The 14,772-nt window shown below is 32.3% G+C and overlaps 1 protein-coding gene across 1 annotated transcript in view; it reads left to right on the plus strand.

Moving 5' to 3' along the window:
- Positions 1-14,772, plus strand: part of LOC145258326 (methionine--tRNA ligase, cytoplasmic-like) — a 94,831-nt gene that overhangs the window by 35,518 nt on the left and 44,541 nt on the right. Inside the window, exons 8-12 of the mRNA XM_080116476.1 lie at positions 1,373-1,476; positions 4,880-4,996; positions 8,057-8,260; positions 10,372-10,461; positions 13,462-13,648. Of these exons, the coding sequence (XP_079972602.1) occupies positions 1,373-1,476; positions 4,880-4,996; positions 8,057-8,260; positions 10,372-10,461; positions 13,462-13,648 (702 nt within the window). The remainder of the gene's footprint in view (positions 1-1,372; positions 1,477-4,879; positions 4,997-8,056; positions 8,261-10,371; positions 10,462-13,461; positions 13,649-14,772) is intronic.

Genomic DNA, 14,772 nt, shown 5'->3' on the forward strand with positions numbered 1-14,772 from the left:
TGGTATTTTTATTTATTTTCTTTTTATTTTCAAATCTTACATCTTATAAATGTTGATATTATTTTTTGCTGCTTACTTCCGTTAACTGAGTTCTCGACTCTACATAACTAGCAGGGCCTGTGGAAATTTCACAGTGATAGTAGAAATAATTGTTGATGTTGCTTTAATAATTATTTTTAATTCAAGATATTTTTATAGAATTAAAAGACTTACTCTAAGTGTATTATTTTTTAAAAACAAACCATGACACGTACATACGTTAAAGGTACTAATAGGTTAGTTAATATTTCACCACCATTTTTACATTTCAATTTTAAGAACAAATTTTCTATGAGAAATTGTGTCAATGAGGCCATTAATACATTAGACTTGATAACATACATAATAAGATTTCAATAAGAAAATAAACATAAAATTAAAACCGGAAAAGATACGTTTCCTTCAAAACGTGCAGTCCAAAAGCGACATCATCTTTTTCTTTTTTTTTCTTTTTCTTTTTTTCTTTTTCTTTTTTTCTTTTTTTTTTTTTTCTTTTTCTTTTTTGCTTTTTCTTTTTTTGCTTTTTCTTTTTTTTCTTTTTCTTTTTTTTTTCTTTTTCTTTTTTTTTTGTTTACTTGCCTCCCCACAAGGGCAGAGTTAGACTCCAAGATCGGTTTTTAATATGGGGGGAAACCAGTTCCTCCAAAAAGGGGCACTCTGTTTAGTAACAAAATAAAAAAAAATGTATTAGTTATGAAGGATTTCTCTCACACTAACCGAGACCAAAAAAGTGAAATGCGGCATCAGAAAAGATACTACACTTTGATCTTGTCCCAAAAGCCAAAACCCCGTTTTATTTTAATTATTTTTTTTTTTTTTATATTGCGTCTTCGGTGATCGGGAGATCCTATTTATCAAAAAGGAGGATAGAAGGTGATAACATGCTACAAACATAAAATCAGCATCTCTATATGCTAATTTAATGTTCGAAGTATGTTATTACCTATCCTCCTTTTTAATAAATAGCATCTCCCGATCGAATAATTTATAATCTGGAAACCATGACACACGTACCTACGTTAAATGGTACTACGGTATTAATATATAGACTCCTACGAGGTTGAGAGATGATAACCAGTTTTTTGTGCAAGAAATGTAAGACAATGGAGATGGATGAGAACTCTGATGTGGAGAACATATACCAACCCGACATGCAGCAAAATCCCACGCCCTCTCTGGAGAGATTTCTAGATGGCAGAATGCTTTCTACTATAATCACTTCTTTTCTTTGGGCCGTTTGCGTTTGGAATTCACTCCCTGTTCCCCGTTTCCTTGATTATATAAACATTCAGAAATTTAAATGTAATGTAAAAATGTATTGTTTTTCTTTCAGGAGCAAACAGCTGATGTTGCTGTAACTGATGAAGAAATCGCTGTGGCCATTTCTTCGTGGCAGAATTTGAATCCCGTGATGAAGTGTAAACGATCGCATCCGATGTAAGATGACTGTTTTTTTTCTGCCATCAACAATTGTGAAAAAGTAAAGCTAATGTACTTCCTAACTTCTGGCAACGATGACAAGACAAATCAGTTCCTTCATTTTTATTGTTCTTCAGTATTTCTATTGTGAAGTGATTTATTGAAATCTATAATATAAAGCTGAATGTCTGTGGGTGTGTGTGTTTGGTCACGAATAGGCTCTTATATGGTTGACTATTTTTAAAAAACTGATTACATATAATGATAGAAGATGTATCGAGACACAGGAATGGGTATGTTTGATCTGGCAGAACGGTGGTTGATTAAAATTGTGGGGTCTGCGTTCGCGCCTGGTCCACAAAGTATGGAAATAAAAAATTTAAAAATTAAAAAAAAAACGTTTACAAGTGTTTTTGATATAGATGTACATAATACTACTTTGATAAGTATGTTTTAACTTAAATAGGGATGGTATAATAAAATTGTGAGGTCTGCATTCGCGCCTGGCCTCCATAGAATGGAAATAGGCACAAACTTTAATAAAGACTTTTCATATCTATCTGCGTAAGTATACTTTGATAATTATGTTTCAGTTTGAAGAAATATGGTATAATAAAATTATGGGTTGTTCGTTCGTGCCTGACCTCTATAGAATGGAAATATGTCACAAATTTAAACAAGGTTTTTTAATATAGATCCACAGAATATTGTGATAAGTGTTTTAGTGTGAACAGGTATGGTATGATAAATTATGGGGTTTATCTATTTCATTTTTACTTTCATTATATTTTGCTTTGGTTTTGATACCCCCAAATTCGAAGCTATCTCTTTACAACCCTTCCTTTTCATAACCTATCATCTATATATATATAAAAGTGAAAATGTATGTATGTATGTTTGTATGTATGTACGCTTTTCTTCGATGTCCACAAAAGGCTTCTTTCAGAGAAGCGCTTGCTCGCTTCGCAACTTCTTAAAACTTTTTGTATCATCCATAAATTGTAATATCTCACACTTAACCACAGAGCTCGCCTGTATATTTAATTTTATTGACTTTCAAACGTTAATTATTCCACATTTCCCGCATCGGCACGCGTTACATTCGGTTTTCGGTATAAAAAAAAGTGAAACTCGACTCTAATCACAGGCCCAGAGCCAGTGGTCTCTAGAGAGCTAAGTAACGTTTGTTCAATGTCGACTTAGCTTTCATTTCGAGACGAGACACTCCCCCTAATAAACAGGGAGCTGGTTTTCCCCGAACTTAGTTAAAAACAAACAAACCGATTTATTTATTTATTTATTTATTTAAAAACTGTCCCGCACAAAATCATAACTGCTGAATAGCTATCGCCGTCACGTCAATCAAAAACGCGCACCTGTTTTTTTTTCACACTTTACTATTTTCCAACTGCGCGTCGTCAACGCTTCGTTTTTTTTTCACATTTTCGGGTTTTTTCACACACACCTACAAACACCCGGGCAACGCCAGGTACCCCTCGCTAGTACTTTCATAAATCAGAGTCCATTTTCTGTAGGCTGTTTTTGAACCCAATCAACGACGGGTACTTTTGCTAGTAAAATATAAAAAAAAAGACATTATTGAAAAAGTATACAATAAAAATAAACAAAATTATGCAGATAAAAATAACACAATTAGTCTTTATTTGCACTTTTAATAACAAAATTAAAAAATAAGTTTTTATTTTGTTTGAAGTTTTATAAGAAATATCTATATAATTATAAAACTCAAATGACCTTGTAACAGGTGTTGTAACTTCCTAACCCTAACACAATTAGTCTTTATTTGCACTTTTAATAACAAAATTTTATAAAAAAAGTTTTATTTTATTTGAAATTTTATAAGAAATATGTTTTTGAATTATAAAAATAAAAGAATTTTTAATTTTAAAAATAATTTTTTTTAATAAAATACGCATCAAGTGCGCTTGAAAGCCAAATCACAATGTAGTATTAGGAAAATAAACAAATATTTTACTTGTTTGAAATTTATAACATAAATATATTTTGGAGGTGAACTCCATCCTCAGTATGTTGTTTTCTTTCTTTTCTTCTTTCTTGCCATGTTGTAAAGTTGGAGAAAGAAAAGTGTTTGTAAAGAGCCACGCGTTGTATCTCAGCAATCATATTTTTGAAATGTTGGAGGACAGTGCGTATATGGAACTCACACGCTTGATATTATTCTTGCTTTCACTACGCACTGTTCCAACATTTCAAAATACAACTGCTGAGATACAATGTGTAGCTCTTTACAAACAGACTTTTCTTTCTCCAATTTTACAGCATGGTAAGAAAGAAGAAAAGAAAGAAAACAACAGACTGAAGATGGAGTTTACCTCCGAAATATATTTGTTATAAATTTCAAACAAGTCAAATATTTGTTTATTTTCCTAATACTACATATTTTATTTTATTCAAATTAAAACAACGTTTCTATATGGAATTCACACCCTTGACAAAGTTTTTTTTTTATTTTAAAAGTGTGTTTTTTTTAAATTTTAAAAATGTCTTTTATTTGAATTTAGATAATATATGTTAATGAAAGTATAAAAATAAAATTATTGAAATCAAAATAACAAAATGAAATGATTAAAATCAAAATTTCAGACATCATAAAATAATACATATTGAATACATAATATTCCCAACATAGTTGCAGATGACTATCGAAAAAGGTTAATTGTGTTATTTTTATCTGAATAATTTTGTTAATTTTTATTGTATACTTTGCAATAATGTCCTTTTCTTCTAATAGAAATACTAAAGGACAATAAAAGTGAAGGAACTGATGTGTCTTGTCACTGCTTCCAGTAGCACTACACCAGAAATTAGGAAGTAAGTTAGCTGACTATAACCAAGTGATCTTTTGTGAGTGTTAAGACGGAAACATGAAGAAATAAATTGGATGAAAACGACTGTGTAGATCAAGATATTATTCTTGATATAAGGAAGCATTTAATTGTCTGTTATTAAGCGAACGTTCAGTGAAAATATTTTCCCGTTCTCGTCTAATAAATGTACCTATTTACTATGCCTCCCCACGGGACAGAGTTAGACACCAGGGTCGTTTTTTAACGTGGAGAAAAGGTACAAAAATAAAAATTGTCTCAGTCGTGAAGGATTTCTCCTCCACCGAAAGAGAACAAGAAATAGAAGTGCAGCATCTGAAGAACAGATACTACACTTTGATCTTGTCCCGAAGGCCAAGAATGTATATGTTTGTCTAATAAATGTATAGGAGATAATTCTACTTTTCAAAATGCTTTTTTGATCAGGGGAGATAACTTGGGAGCAAATAGTTAATTAAAATAAATGTTAGCATTATTATTTCGTAGATGAAATCCGTTTCATCTGATGATCATGATTTTTATTGCTTTTATTTTTTTTCCCCCCCTTCTTCCAGTTTGCCGAAAAAAGATGCCCGTAACATTTTAATTACGAGTGCCTTGCCCTACGTTAACAACGTCCCTCATTTGGGCAATATAGTTGGTTCCACCCTCAGTGCCGATGTTTTCTCAAGGTAAGCATTGAAAACTTATTGAAATTATTTTTGCTGGATATGAGGCCATACCGCTATAAAAAAAAGTAAATTAGCTGATTCAGCAGCGAAAATTGCCTTAAACTTCCAAACTGATTTAAATTTAAAAATTATCCATAATAAAACACATTCTAAATGAAACTTTCATTTTCAGTGCAGTAATACATGCACTGATCCTCAGTCTGGCCTCCAACAATAAGCATCTCAAACATATCTTTTCGGTCTTTCAATCTGCTCTAAAAGCAATTTAAAATAATAATATAATAATATAATATAATAATATAATATAATAATAATTTAAAAATAAAAAAATAGACAACCTTCTAATCACGAAATCACTCAACAAGCTTACACAAGCAGTCAGAAAAATAATTATTTTCTGCTGGATACCAAGCCATACAGATATCAAAGAAAATAAATTAGCCAATTCAACAGCAAAAATTGCCTTCAATATTCCAAGTGATGCAAATTTTAAAATCCCCCATTCGGACGATAAAAGAAATATCAATATACATTCACAAATCGAAAAATGACAAACTTGGATGAATTTCCCAACAATAAATTATCTACAGGGTGAAACGATTAAAACTGTCATCCTAGAAAAGACGACATGATTCCATTTCCGTTTGATGAAAACCAGTTTTCTTTTTTTTTTGAACTAGACCATCCACTAGTTGGCCAGTTGTGTACAAATCCCAAGAGTGATAGGACCCTTCTATCATGTCTGAAACTGATATAATGTTCCACGAGTGAGATTGGAGATGCGCCACTATACAACTCCTGCTCTCTACTGATCCAAGTTATGAAAGCAGGATATTTACTAGCACCCTCAAAATGCATTGCTGGATTGTCATGAATAACAGGGACATGCTCAGAGTGGTAAAAACAAAGTTCTCGCCACGATTATGGTCTTTGGTATGGTTTTGATTAAGGACCACATCATGCCACCTCACAAATTCGAAGTCGGCTTGAAAGTAAACATAAAAGTATATCTGGATGTGCTGAAGAGTGTAGTAATCTACCGATGCAATCAAGTGGCCGCTGGCAGATTCTGAGTGTGGCAGCAGGACTCAGTGCTGGCCCACAAGTCCAAAGAGACCCAGGGTTGGCTTCAGAAAGAGTGCTACGACTTTGTACTCTTCCCTCACTGGCCCTGCCTCTTCCCCCAACCTGAACCCGCTGAACTACTTTGTTTGGTCATACGTTGAGAACATCACCAACCTGACCTCCCACAACATCAAAGCCAGCCTGATCGCCGCCATTCGCCAAGCTCCTGCTGACACTTGTGGAAAAAGCATGCTCTCAGTTCCAGACCTGTATTGAGGCAGTGATTGAGGCTGAAGGTGGCTACATTGAATAGATGTCAACTCTACTACATAATTAAGTTACATGAATTGATTTTTTCAATTAAAGTTTTAAAATAAAGCTGTAGTGTTGTTTTGTTTTTTTTCAGGGCAACAACTTTATCGTTCTACCTTGTATATCTATCTATCTATATATAAAAGTGAACGTGTCTGTTGTGTGTCTACATTTCCCTATGCAATAACTCTGTCAATTTTAAGTCTGCTAACTCGAAATTTGATATACAGAGTACTGAGATTTGGGAAAATCTTTGTAATCCATTTTCGGCCAGAAATTTGGCTTTTAAGGGGTCAAAGTTCAATGATTTGACCTTTAAGAACTCTACCAAACTTCTCCATCAATTTTGGGTCTAAACACTTGAAATTTTAGATAGTGGTTTCTTGGACATTGATCTAACAGTAACTTGATTTGAGCCCAAAACAATAAATGTTAAGGGGTCATAATAGGGGTCAAAGTTAAAGAAAATTTGACCTCTGCGGTCTCTACCAAATCACTAACGGCAATTTCTGGTCTAAACATTTGAAATTTTATACATCGATGGTCGTCGGTGTGAAAAAAGATGATGACGACACGTCCAGAACAAGAATGATGAAAGATGGAGAACAAAGCCATGGCACACTATGTTTGGGGTCGCCGACTTGTTGGTGGGGCCACGTGGTGTCACAAGGGTACAAAACTGCCTTCGAAATCTAGTGGACATTGCCATTTTCTCCTTCTTACAACCTTTTTCTCACAGAAGTCTATATCTGCTCTATCGCTATTTTCATGGCAGGTGCTCGACTGAGCTTTAACTTATAGTCCCATCCCATTTAAATTTATAATCGCACCCCATTTAAATTTATATTCCACCCCATTTAAATTTATATCCCCACCCCGTTTAAATTTATATTCCCACCCCATTTAAGTTTATTGCCCCACCCCATTTAAGTTTATTGCCCCACCCCATTTAAATTTTTAGTCTCACCCATTGCCTACTACAATAATAGTAATATGTATAGTAGGCCATGTTCCACCCCATTTAAATTCCAATGTAAGCAAGTCCTTACGGACCACTGTACACTCATTAAACCTTATCCTCAAGTGGCCTTTGGGCCTTGATAAACAGTGATTCCCTAATAGAATAAAAAAATATTCCATTTCTTTTTCTTTTTTTTTTTAATTCCTCAATATTGGTTATTAAAATTATTCTTTGATTGCTCCTGTCAATCTATAAACATTTAACACTTGGGGGCACTAAACACAATCAAAACAAACGTGTTGCCAGGGCAAACAAATTATAGAGAATACATGGGTTATGTAAATGTAAATGCAACTTACTTGGGAACTATTGTGGTAACTAGGGCTATGACAACAGCATATTCTTTTCATTGTCATGACTCTCGAGTATATATCGTACATAATTAGACACAAGTAATCAACCGAAAACCACATCACTCTATATAAAAGCATATAAAATATCAATGGATACACACTCGAGAGTCAAAACAATGAAAAGAATATGCTGTTGTCCTTGCCCTAGTAATAATGAATGTTGTGATTAGCAGAAATGGGTTATGGGTCGTTTCGTATTTGCATAAAAATAAATACCAACATTACAATTTTTTTTATTCTTCAATATTGGTTATTGAAATTATTTTACTTCACCATTGTTAATCAGTATTTGTATTTCCTTCATCTCAGATATTGTCGTCTCCGAGGATACAATTCTTTGTATATATGTGGAACAGACGAGTACGGAACTGCAACGGAAACGAAAGCCATCGAATTAGGCCTGACTCCGAAACAAATTTGTGACAAGTTCAACAAAATCCATCGTGAAATTTATGATTGGTTTAAGATTTCTTTTGATTACTTTGGTCGCACGACAACACCACAGCAAACAAAGTAAGTGTCAGATTGTGGTCTTTTGAACTTTAACCGGATCACTTTTGAGTATTTATCTTCTTTTTTTTGTTTTTCTCTTTAGTGTAGTTTTTATTTATTTATTTTTTTTTTAGATCAATTACATTTTTTTTTCATATTTTTTTAATTTGTAGATTTCTATTTTTCATTTTTATTTTTTCATCTGTATTTTTTTTATTTTTTTCATTCGTATTTTTTATTTTTTTCATTCGTATTTTTTATTTTTTTCATTTGTACTTTTTATTTTTTCATTTGTAATTTTTATTTTTTATTTGTATTTTTTTCATTTGTATTTTTTTATTTTTCTTATTTTTAATTTAAAAAAAAATTCATTTTCATTTTTTCGATTATTTCATTTAAAAATTTTTTAAATTTATAATTTTTTCTTCATTTCATTTTTCGTTTTTTTTTATACTTTTTATTTTTTTTCGCTTTTTTAATTTTAATTTTTTTTTCATTTCTTTAAATTGATGAAAATATTTTTTAGTCACTTGACAAAGGAGGGATTATTCACTTCTCTTCGTCCATTTGCACATTTCTTAATATAACCACACCTTGGATTTAAAAAAAATTTTTGCACAAACATTAGTCATGGTGAAAGTAAATTTTTGCCAAAAGGGATTTTCTGGGCTAACTCTGGTTGTCTCCTCCTACAGTGGCATTATAGGTGTAAAATTTCCCCCAAATCGTTCATTTGTTCACACTTTTCTCAATAACCACGCCTTGAATTTAATAAAAAAATTTGCACAAACATTAGTCATGGTAAAAGTAAATTTTTCACTCGTGAAGGGGAACCCCACATGCTCCGGGTTTTTTTTTTAACGTTTTTTAACTTTTTTTTTTTTTACTGAGTAGGAGTTTTTATTGTAAATAAAATTTTCATTTTTATTACATTTTCACCCCAAACAAGGCACAGTGCCACTTTGATATAGAGGGCAACTATCAGGAACATAAATTGCATGGATACTATGTAGGGAGTTGAGCAGCAAGATGTCTGTTTACATTAGACTTGAACTTCTGTATGTCAATATAGTTGGGGAAGCAGGAAGTCGGAAGGGAATTCCAAAGTCTAGCAGTTCTGGGGAAGAAGCTATTAGAGTAAAAAGCTTTCTTACATCTAGGGATCTCGACTGTGTAGAGGTGGGACTTTGCTGCTTATCAGGTTTGTCGGGGGTATTTTCGTCGAGGGGGTACAAGGACTTGTAGTTCGTTGGAGCATCCACCATTAAAATACTTGTAAAACAGGCAGAGGGATGCAACATTTCGTCAATGTGACAGAGGTTGAAGCTTAGATTACAGTTCAGGATCTATCAGGTTGGCGACTCTCTTTTGAACCTCGTCCAGGAGTGAAAGACTAGTAGCAGATGCACCAGCCTAAATGTGACAACAATACTCCATAAATGGGTGAATGGTGGCCTTGTAAAGGTACAGGATACTTTCAGGTATAAGTAACTTTCTAGCATGTTAGAGAGAGCCCACCTTCCTCATAGCAGCCTCATGTTCCCTGTGAGGTTGAAGCTTACATTGATTGAATGAGTGAAGCAAAAATTGTAATATAATTTGTGAGTAAATAAGAGGAAGTGATGTGAATTTTTATTAAAAGGAAGAAATGTTTAAATGTGGAAAGAAAGTAATACTAAAGAAAGAGAGAAACAGACCAAATATCAAGGTCTCATGTATGATATGAAAAGAAACTGGAATCTTAGGGAGATATCAATTATACCAGTTATTATAGGTGCCACAGGGCTTATGAAGAACCTGAAGTCCTACCTAACTAATATTCCTTGTGAACCATGTGCAAGGGAAATCCAGACAATTACACTCAAGGGAACAGCGGGGATACTATAAAGAGCTCTCGGTTGGTTTCAATAAAAAGCAGGGCAGTGTTGGCAGCTGGTTTGGCTGCCCCATACCCAGCGTTACAATCTTCAAAGACAGAAAAATTATTGATAAAAGTGCGTGTGAATGAGTTAAATCTTAAACAATTAAAAAAATGAAGGAAATTTATGATCGTTTCCTCATTTTATGATAAAATTCCTTCAAAAAAAGAAAAGTATTTATTTTATTTTACTTTCTTTTTTTTTTTTTTCCAGAATTTCTCAAGATATATTTTGGAAATTATATAAAAATGGTTTTATATCGGAAAACACGGTTGATCAATTGAAATGTGAAAAATGTGACAAGTAAGGATTTTTTTTTTCTTTTTTATTTTCTTTTTTCCTTCCTCTGCTCCCTTTAGCCTCTTTACTTTATTTTTCGTTTTTCTCATTTCCTTCCTTCTTTTCTCATTTCCTTCTTTCTTTTCTCACTTTTTCCTTTTCTTTTCTACAAACTTGTATAGTGAGTTCAATCTCTTTGAGAAAATTAGGAAAGAAAGAAATGAGAAAAGAAAGGAAGAAAGAAACGAGAAAAGAAAGGAAAAAAGAAATGAGAAAAGAAAGGAAGAAAGAAAGAAATGAGGAAAAGAAAGAAGGAAATGTCCTTTCTTTTCTCATTTCTTTCTTCCTTTCTTTTCTCATTTCTTTCTTCCTTTCTTTTCTCATTTCTTTCTTCCTTTCTTTTCTCATTTCTTTCTTCCTTTCTTTTCTCGTTTCTTTCTTCCTTTTAATCTCATTTCTTTCTTCCTTTTAACCTCATTTCTTTCTTCCTTTTAACCTCATTTCTTTCTTCCTTTTAACCTCATTTCTTTATTTCTTTTCTCATTTCTTTATTTCTTTTCTCATTTCTTTCTTTCTTTTCTCATTTCTTTCTTTTCTTTCTCATTTCTTTCTTTCTTTCCTTTCTTTTCTTCCTTTCTTTTCTCATTTCTTTTTCTTTCTTTTCTCATTTCTTTCTTCCTTTTTCTTTCTTTTCTCATTTTTTTCTTTTCTCATTGCTTTCTTTGTTTCTTTTCTCATTTCTTTCTTTCTTTTCTCATTTTGTTCTTTTCTTTCTTTTATTTTTTATTTCCTATATTAGGTTGAGAAGAAAGTTCTTGTGTAATTTTTAATTTTCATTTCAAATGATGTATTTTCAAATAAGTTTTTGTTATACCTTTACTTTATATATCGTTTTAAAGATCATTTTTCACTCTCTCTAATCATTTAAATTACAATCATTTTAAAACAATTGTCTTCTTTTCAGATGATAAGCATAGTGGTTGGCCATCGGATGTTGACAACGATCAATTAAGAGCCTTTAGTCATAGCCAATCCACGCACAATTGTTCAAGAACTTGCTTTTGAGTTAGACGTAACATATACAACAATTTCCAACTACTTGAGAGAGATTGAAAAGATAAAAAACTTGATAAACGGGTGCCTCACGAATTGGACGACAACCGAAAGAAATGCCGTTATGAAGTATTATCTTTCCTTTTTTTTTTTTATGCAACAAGAATGACCTGTTTTCCGATCGGGTTGTGACTTGGGATGAAAAGTGATGTTTGTTCAGCAACCGGTGGACTCAGCTCAGTGGTTAGATGCCGACGGAGCTCCATGACACTTCCTGAAGCTAGAGTTGCATCAACAGAAGGTCATGCTGACTGTTTGGTGGTCTGCAACTGGTCTCCTCTATTACTGTTTTTGAATGCAGGCGAAATCATTACGGCGGTGAAATACTGTCAACAAATGGATGAAATGTATCAGAAACTTTGACAACAGAAAAACCCCAATTCTCCACATCAATGCCAGTTGCACGTTGCTAAACTGAAGTTGAACAAATTGGTCTACGAAACTCTGCCTCATCCGCCATACTCTCCAGATCTCTCACCTACCGACTCCACTTTTTCAAGCATCTCGACTACTTTCTGGATGAGAAATGCTTCAAAAACCTAAGTGATATCATCACCACCAGAACGCAAGATTTTTATGAGAGCTATGGTAACTAAGAGATAATTCTATATTCCCCCACAACTCCTAAATGGGGCCTCACCACTGGATATCTACCACTCTGTATACATATGTAAAGCTAGGGGAGATAATCCAAGCAGAGTACTCAATTATTTATAAAAGTTAAAAAAAATAAAAATAAAATGAAAATAAGAGTGTAATGTTTATATATGTATTACAGAAGATCAGCACAACATCAGTACCATCGGTTTTAAATCCAAACAAAGCATGTTGATTCTCATGGTGTTTATTTGGATCAATAAATTTTTGTTTGAGCTGAAATATGTTCACCTATATTGAAAAGTTAAAAAAAACACAAGAACTTTCTTGTCAACTTTATTTATATATATATATATTAGACTACCCGTGACCTGTTGGGTCAGTATGCTATATTAGCTATGGAATTCATGTATGAGCGTAACACTTGTGACATAAAGAAAATAGTTTTTTTGTGACATAACAGAAACATTTCTATGAAAGTATATTAAAATGAAAAAAGAATATAGATAGATTTCTATGAGTCGTTCTGTTTATTATAATTGATTATTTAAAAAAAAAAACAAAGAAAAAACTTACAGCCATTGAATTATAAGTGGTTTGCCATACTTATAGGTAAATGTGCACTGAACAGATACCATAATACTTCCATTGGGTCAAATATTTAATTTATATGTTAATAATAAGGTCAATAAAACTAATTAAGACAATGCGGAAATGAACGATGTAAAAAAAAAAAGCAGAAAGTATTAACAATTGTTCATTTAAATAATTTAAACGCAAAAAAAAACAATTGGGACGATGAAAACCTACACAGTAAAACAATATGTTATATTGTCACATTGATTATTTATTTGTAAATATGTTTTTTTTAATTTGCGTTACAAATAAATAATCAACGCAACAATAAAATGTATTGTTTTACTGTGTACGTTTTCAGCATCCCAATTTTTTTAATTTTTTTTGCATTTAAATTATCCAAATAAACAATTGTTAATACTTTCTGCTTGTTTTTTTTTTTTTTTTACATCGTTCATTTCCATATTATGTTATGGGTTTATGTTTATGCATGCATGCGCAACTGGAAGTCGTAAACCGGATCTTGGGTTACAACACCCGTTACAAGGTCATTTGAGTTTTATAATTATATATATATATATATATATATATATATAAAATCAAGATATTGTTAATTGTTTGTTCATGAATGCTTGGACTTTGAAGATTACCGTGTTCCATGGGAAGGTGGAAAATAAAGAATTTTTTGTATAAATTCGACTTCTACCCCTCACTTATAATTTCTATTTCATTTGACAGATTTCTGGCCGACCGTTTTGTTGAAGGCACCTGCCCCCTTTGTAGTTTTGATGATGCCCGAGGGGACCAATGCGATAAATGCGGGAAGCTCATAAACGCTGTCGAATTGCTGCAACCTCGATGCAAAGTGTGTTCCAATACGCCAGTCATTAAATCCTCACGGCATCTCTTTTTGGATCTACCAACAGTAAGTTCGACTTTTTTTCTTTTTTTTTTTTTTGTTTCATAGAGGCATCTCTAGTCTTTAGTTCTTTACATCAAGTGGCTTCATGTCTTGTCTGGGGGTACTTTCCATTAGTTTAATTTATAAAACTCACTGTTTGTCTGTCTTCATATTTTTAAAACTTTATCTCTTCTGAAACTAAAAATCGCAGAGCGGCGCTAGGGGTTTCAAAGGATTGGATTTTTTATGGACTGTTCTTTTATAGGTCTTTAGCCGGTTAAAATTTTACTTTTCGTACATTCATGTTAGTTTATTTTTAATAAGTTCATATGCTTGTAACGTTGGTACAGTGGTAACATCACCAGCTTTGAACACTACAGTTTTGGTTTCGATTCTAGCTGATAGCACTTAAATACTTTTTATTTTTCACTTTTGAAATCACGACTCTATAATAATATACACAAAATCTGGACCAATTAAAATATCATACTTAACTGTATTTTATGACTGGGCCTAGTCACTACTATAAGGTGTCCAGAAAGTCACTGAAGGGTTTTGAACTTAAATAGATTCTTTATTTTTGATGATATCTTTCTGTAATTTTAACACAATCTGACCAAGATATTAGGAAATTAAAATATAAAAATGCAAAATTCAAACAATTTTTATTTATGAAAAATAATTCTTTTAAATGTTGCCCATTTTCAGCTTCACATATTTGTGCTTTTTCCAAAACATTATTCATGACAGTTCAAAACATTATTCATGACAGTTCAAAACATTATTCATGACATTGTAGAATCTCTGGATTGCGATTTGAGTCCCTTATTTTGTTCCAGATGTTTTCCTTCAATTCTTGTAGGATTTGGGGTTTGTTAACATAGACTCTTTCTTTAAGATATCCACACAAGAAAAAATCGGGGCTAGTCAAATCTGGGGAACGTGGTGGCCATTTTACATACCTGATAAAAATTTTAATATAAATATCTTATCTTTAAATACCATTCTTTCTATTATTTAAACATTCCTTTTTATTATTGAAATATTTCCACTTAGTAAACACTGACAATCACTCATATCGCTACCAAACATTTTCCAGGAAAACAATGCATTGTCTGGATTTACATTAAAAAAAAAATTTCAATTAT

Source organism: Euprymna scolopes, chromosome 33 (genome assembly GCF_053919585.1).
Source record: "Euprymna scolopes isolate OS-2025 chromosome 33, ASM5391958v1, whole genome shotgun sequence".
In the NCBI taxonomy this organism is placed as follows: Eukaryota; Metazoa; Mollusca; class Cephalopoda; order Sepiida; family Sepiolidae; genus Euprymna; species Euprymna scolopes.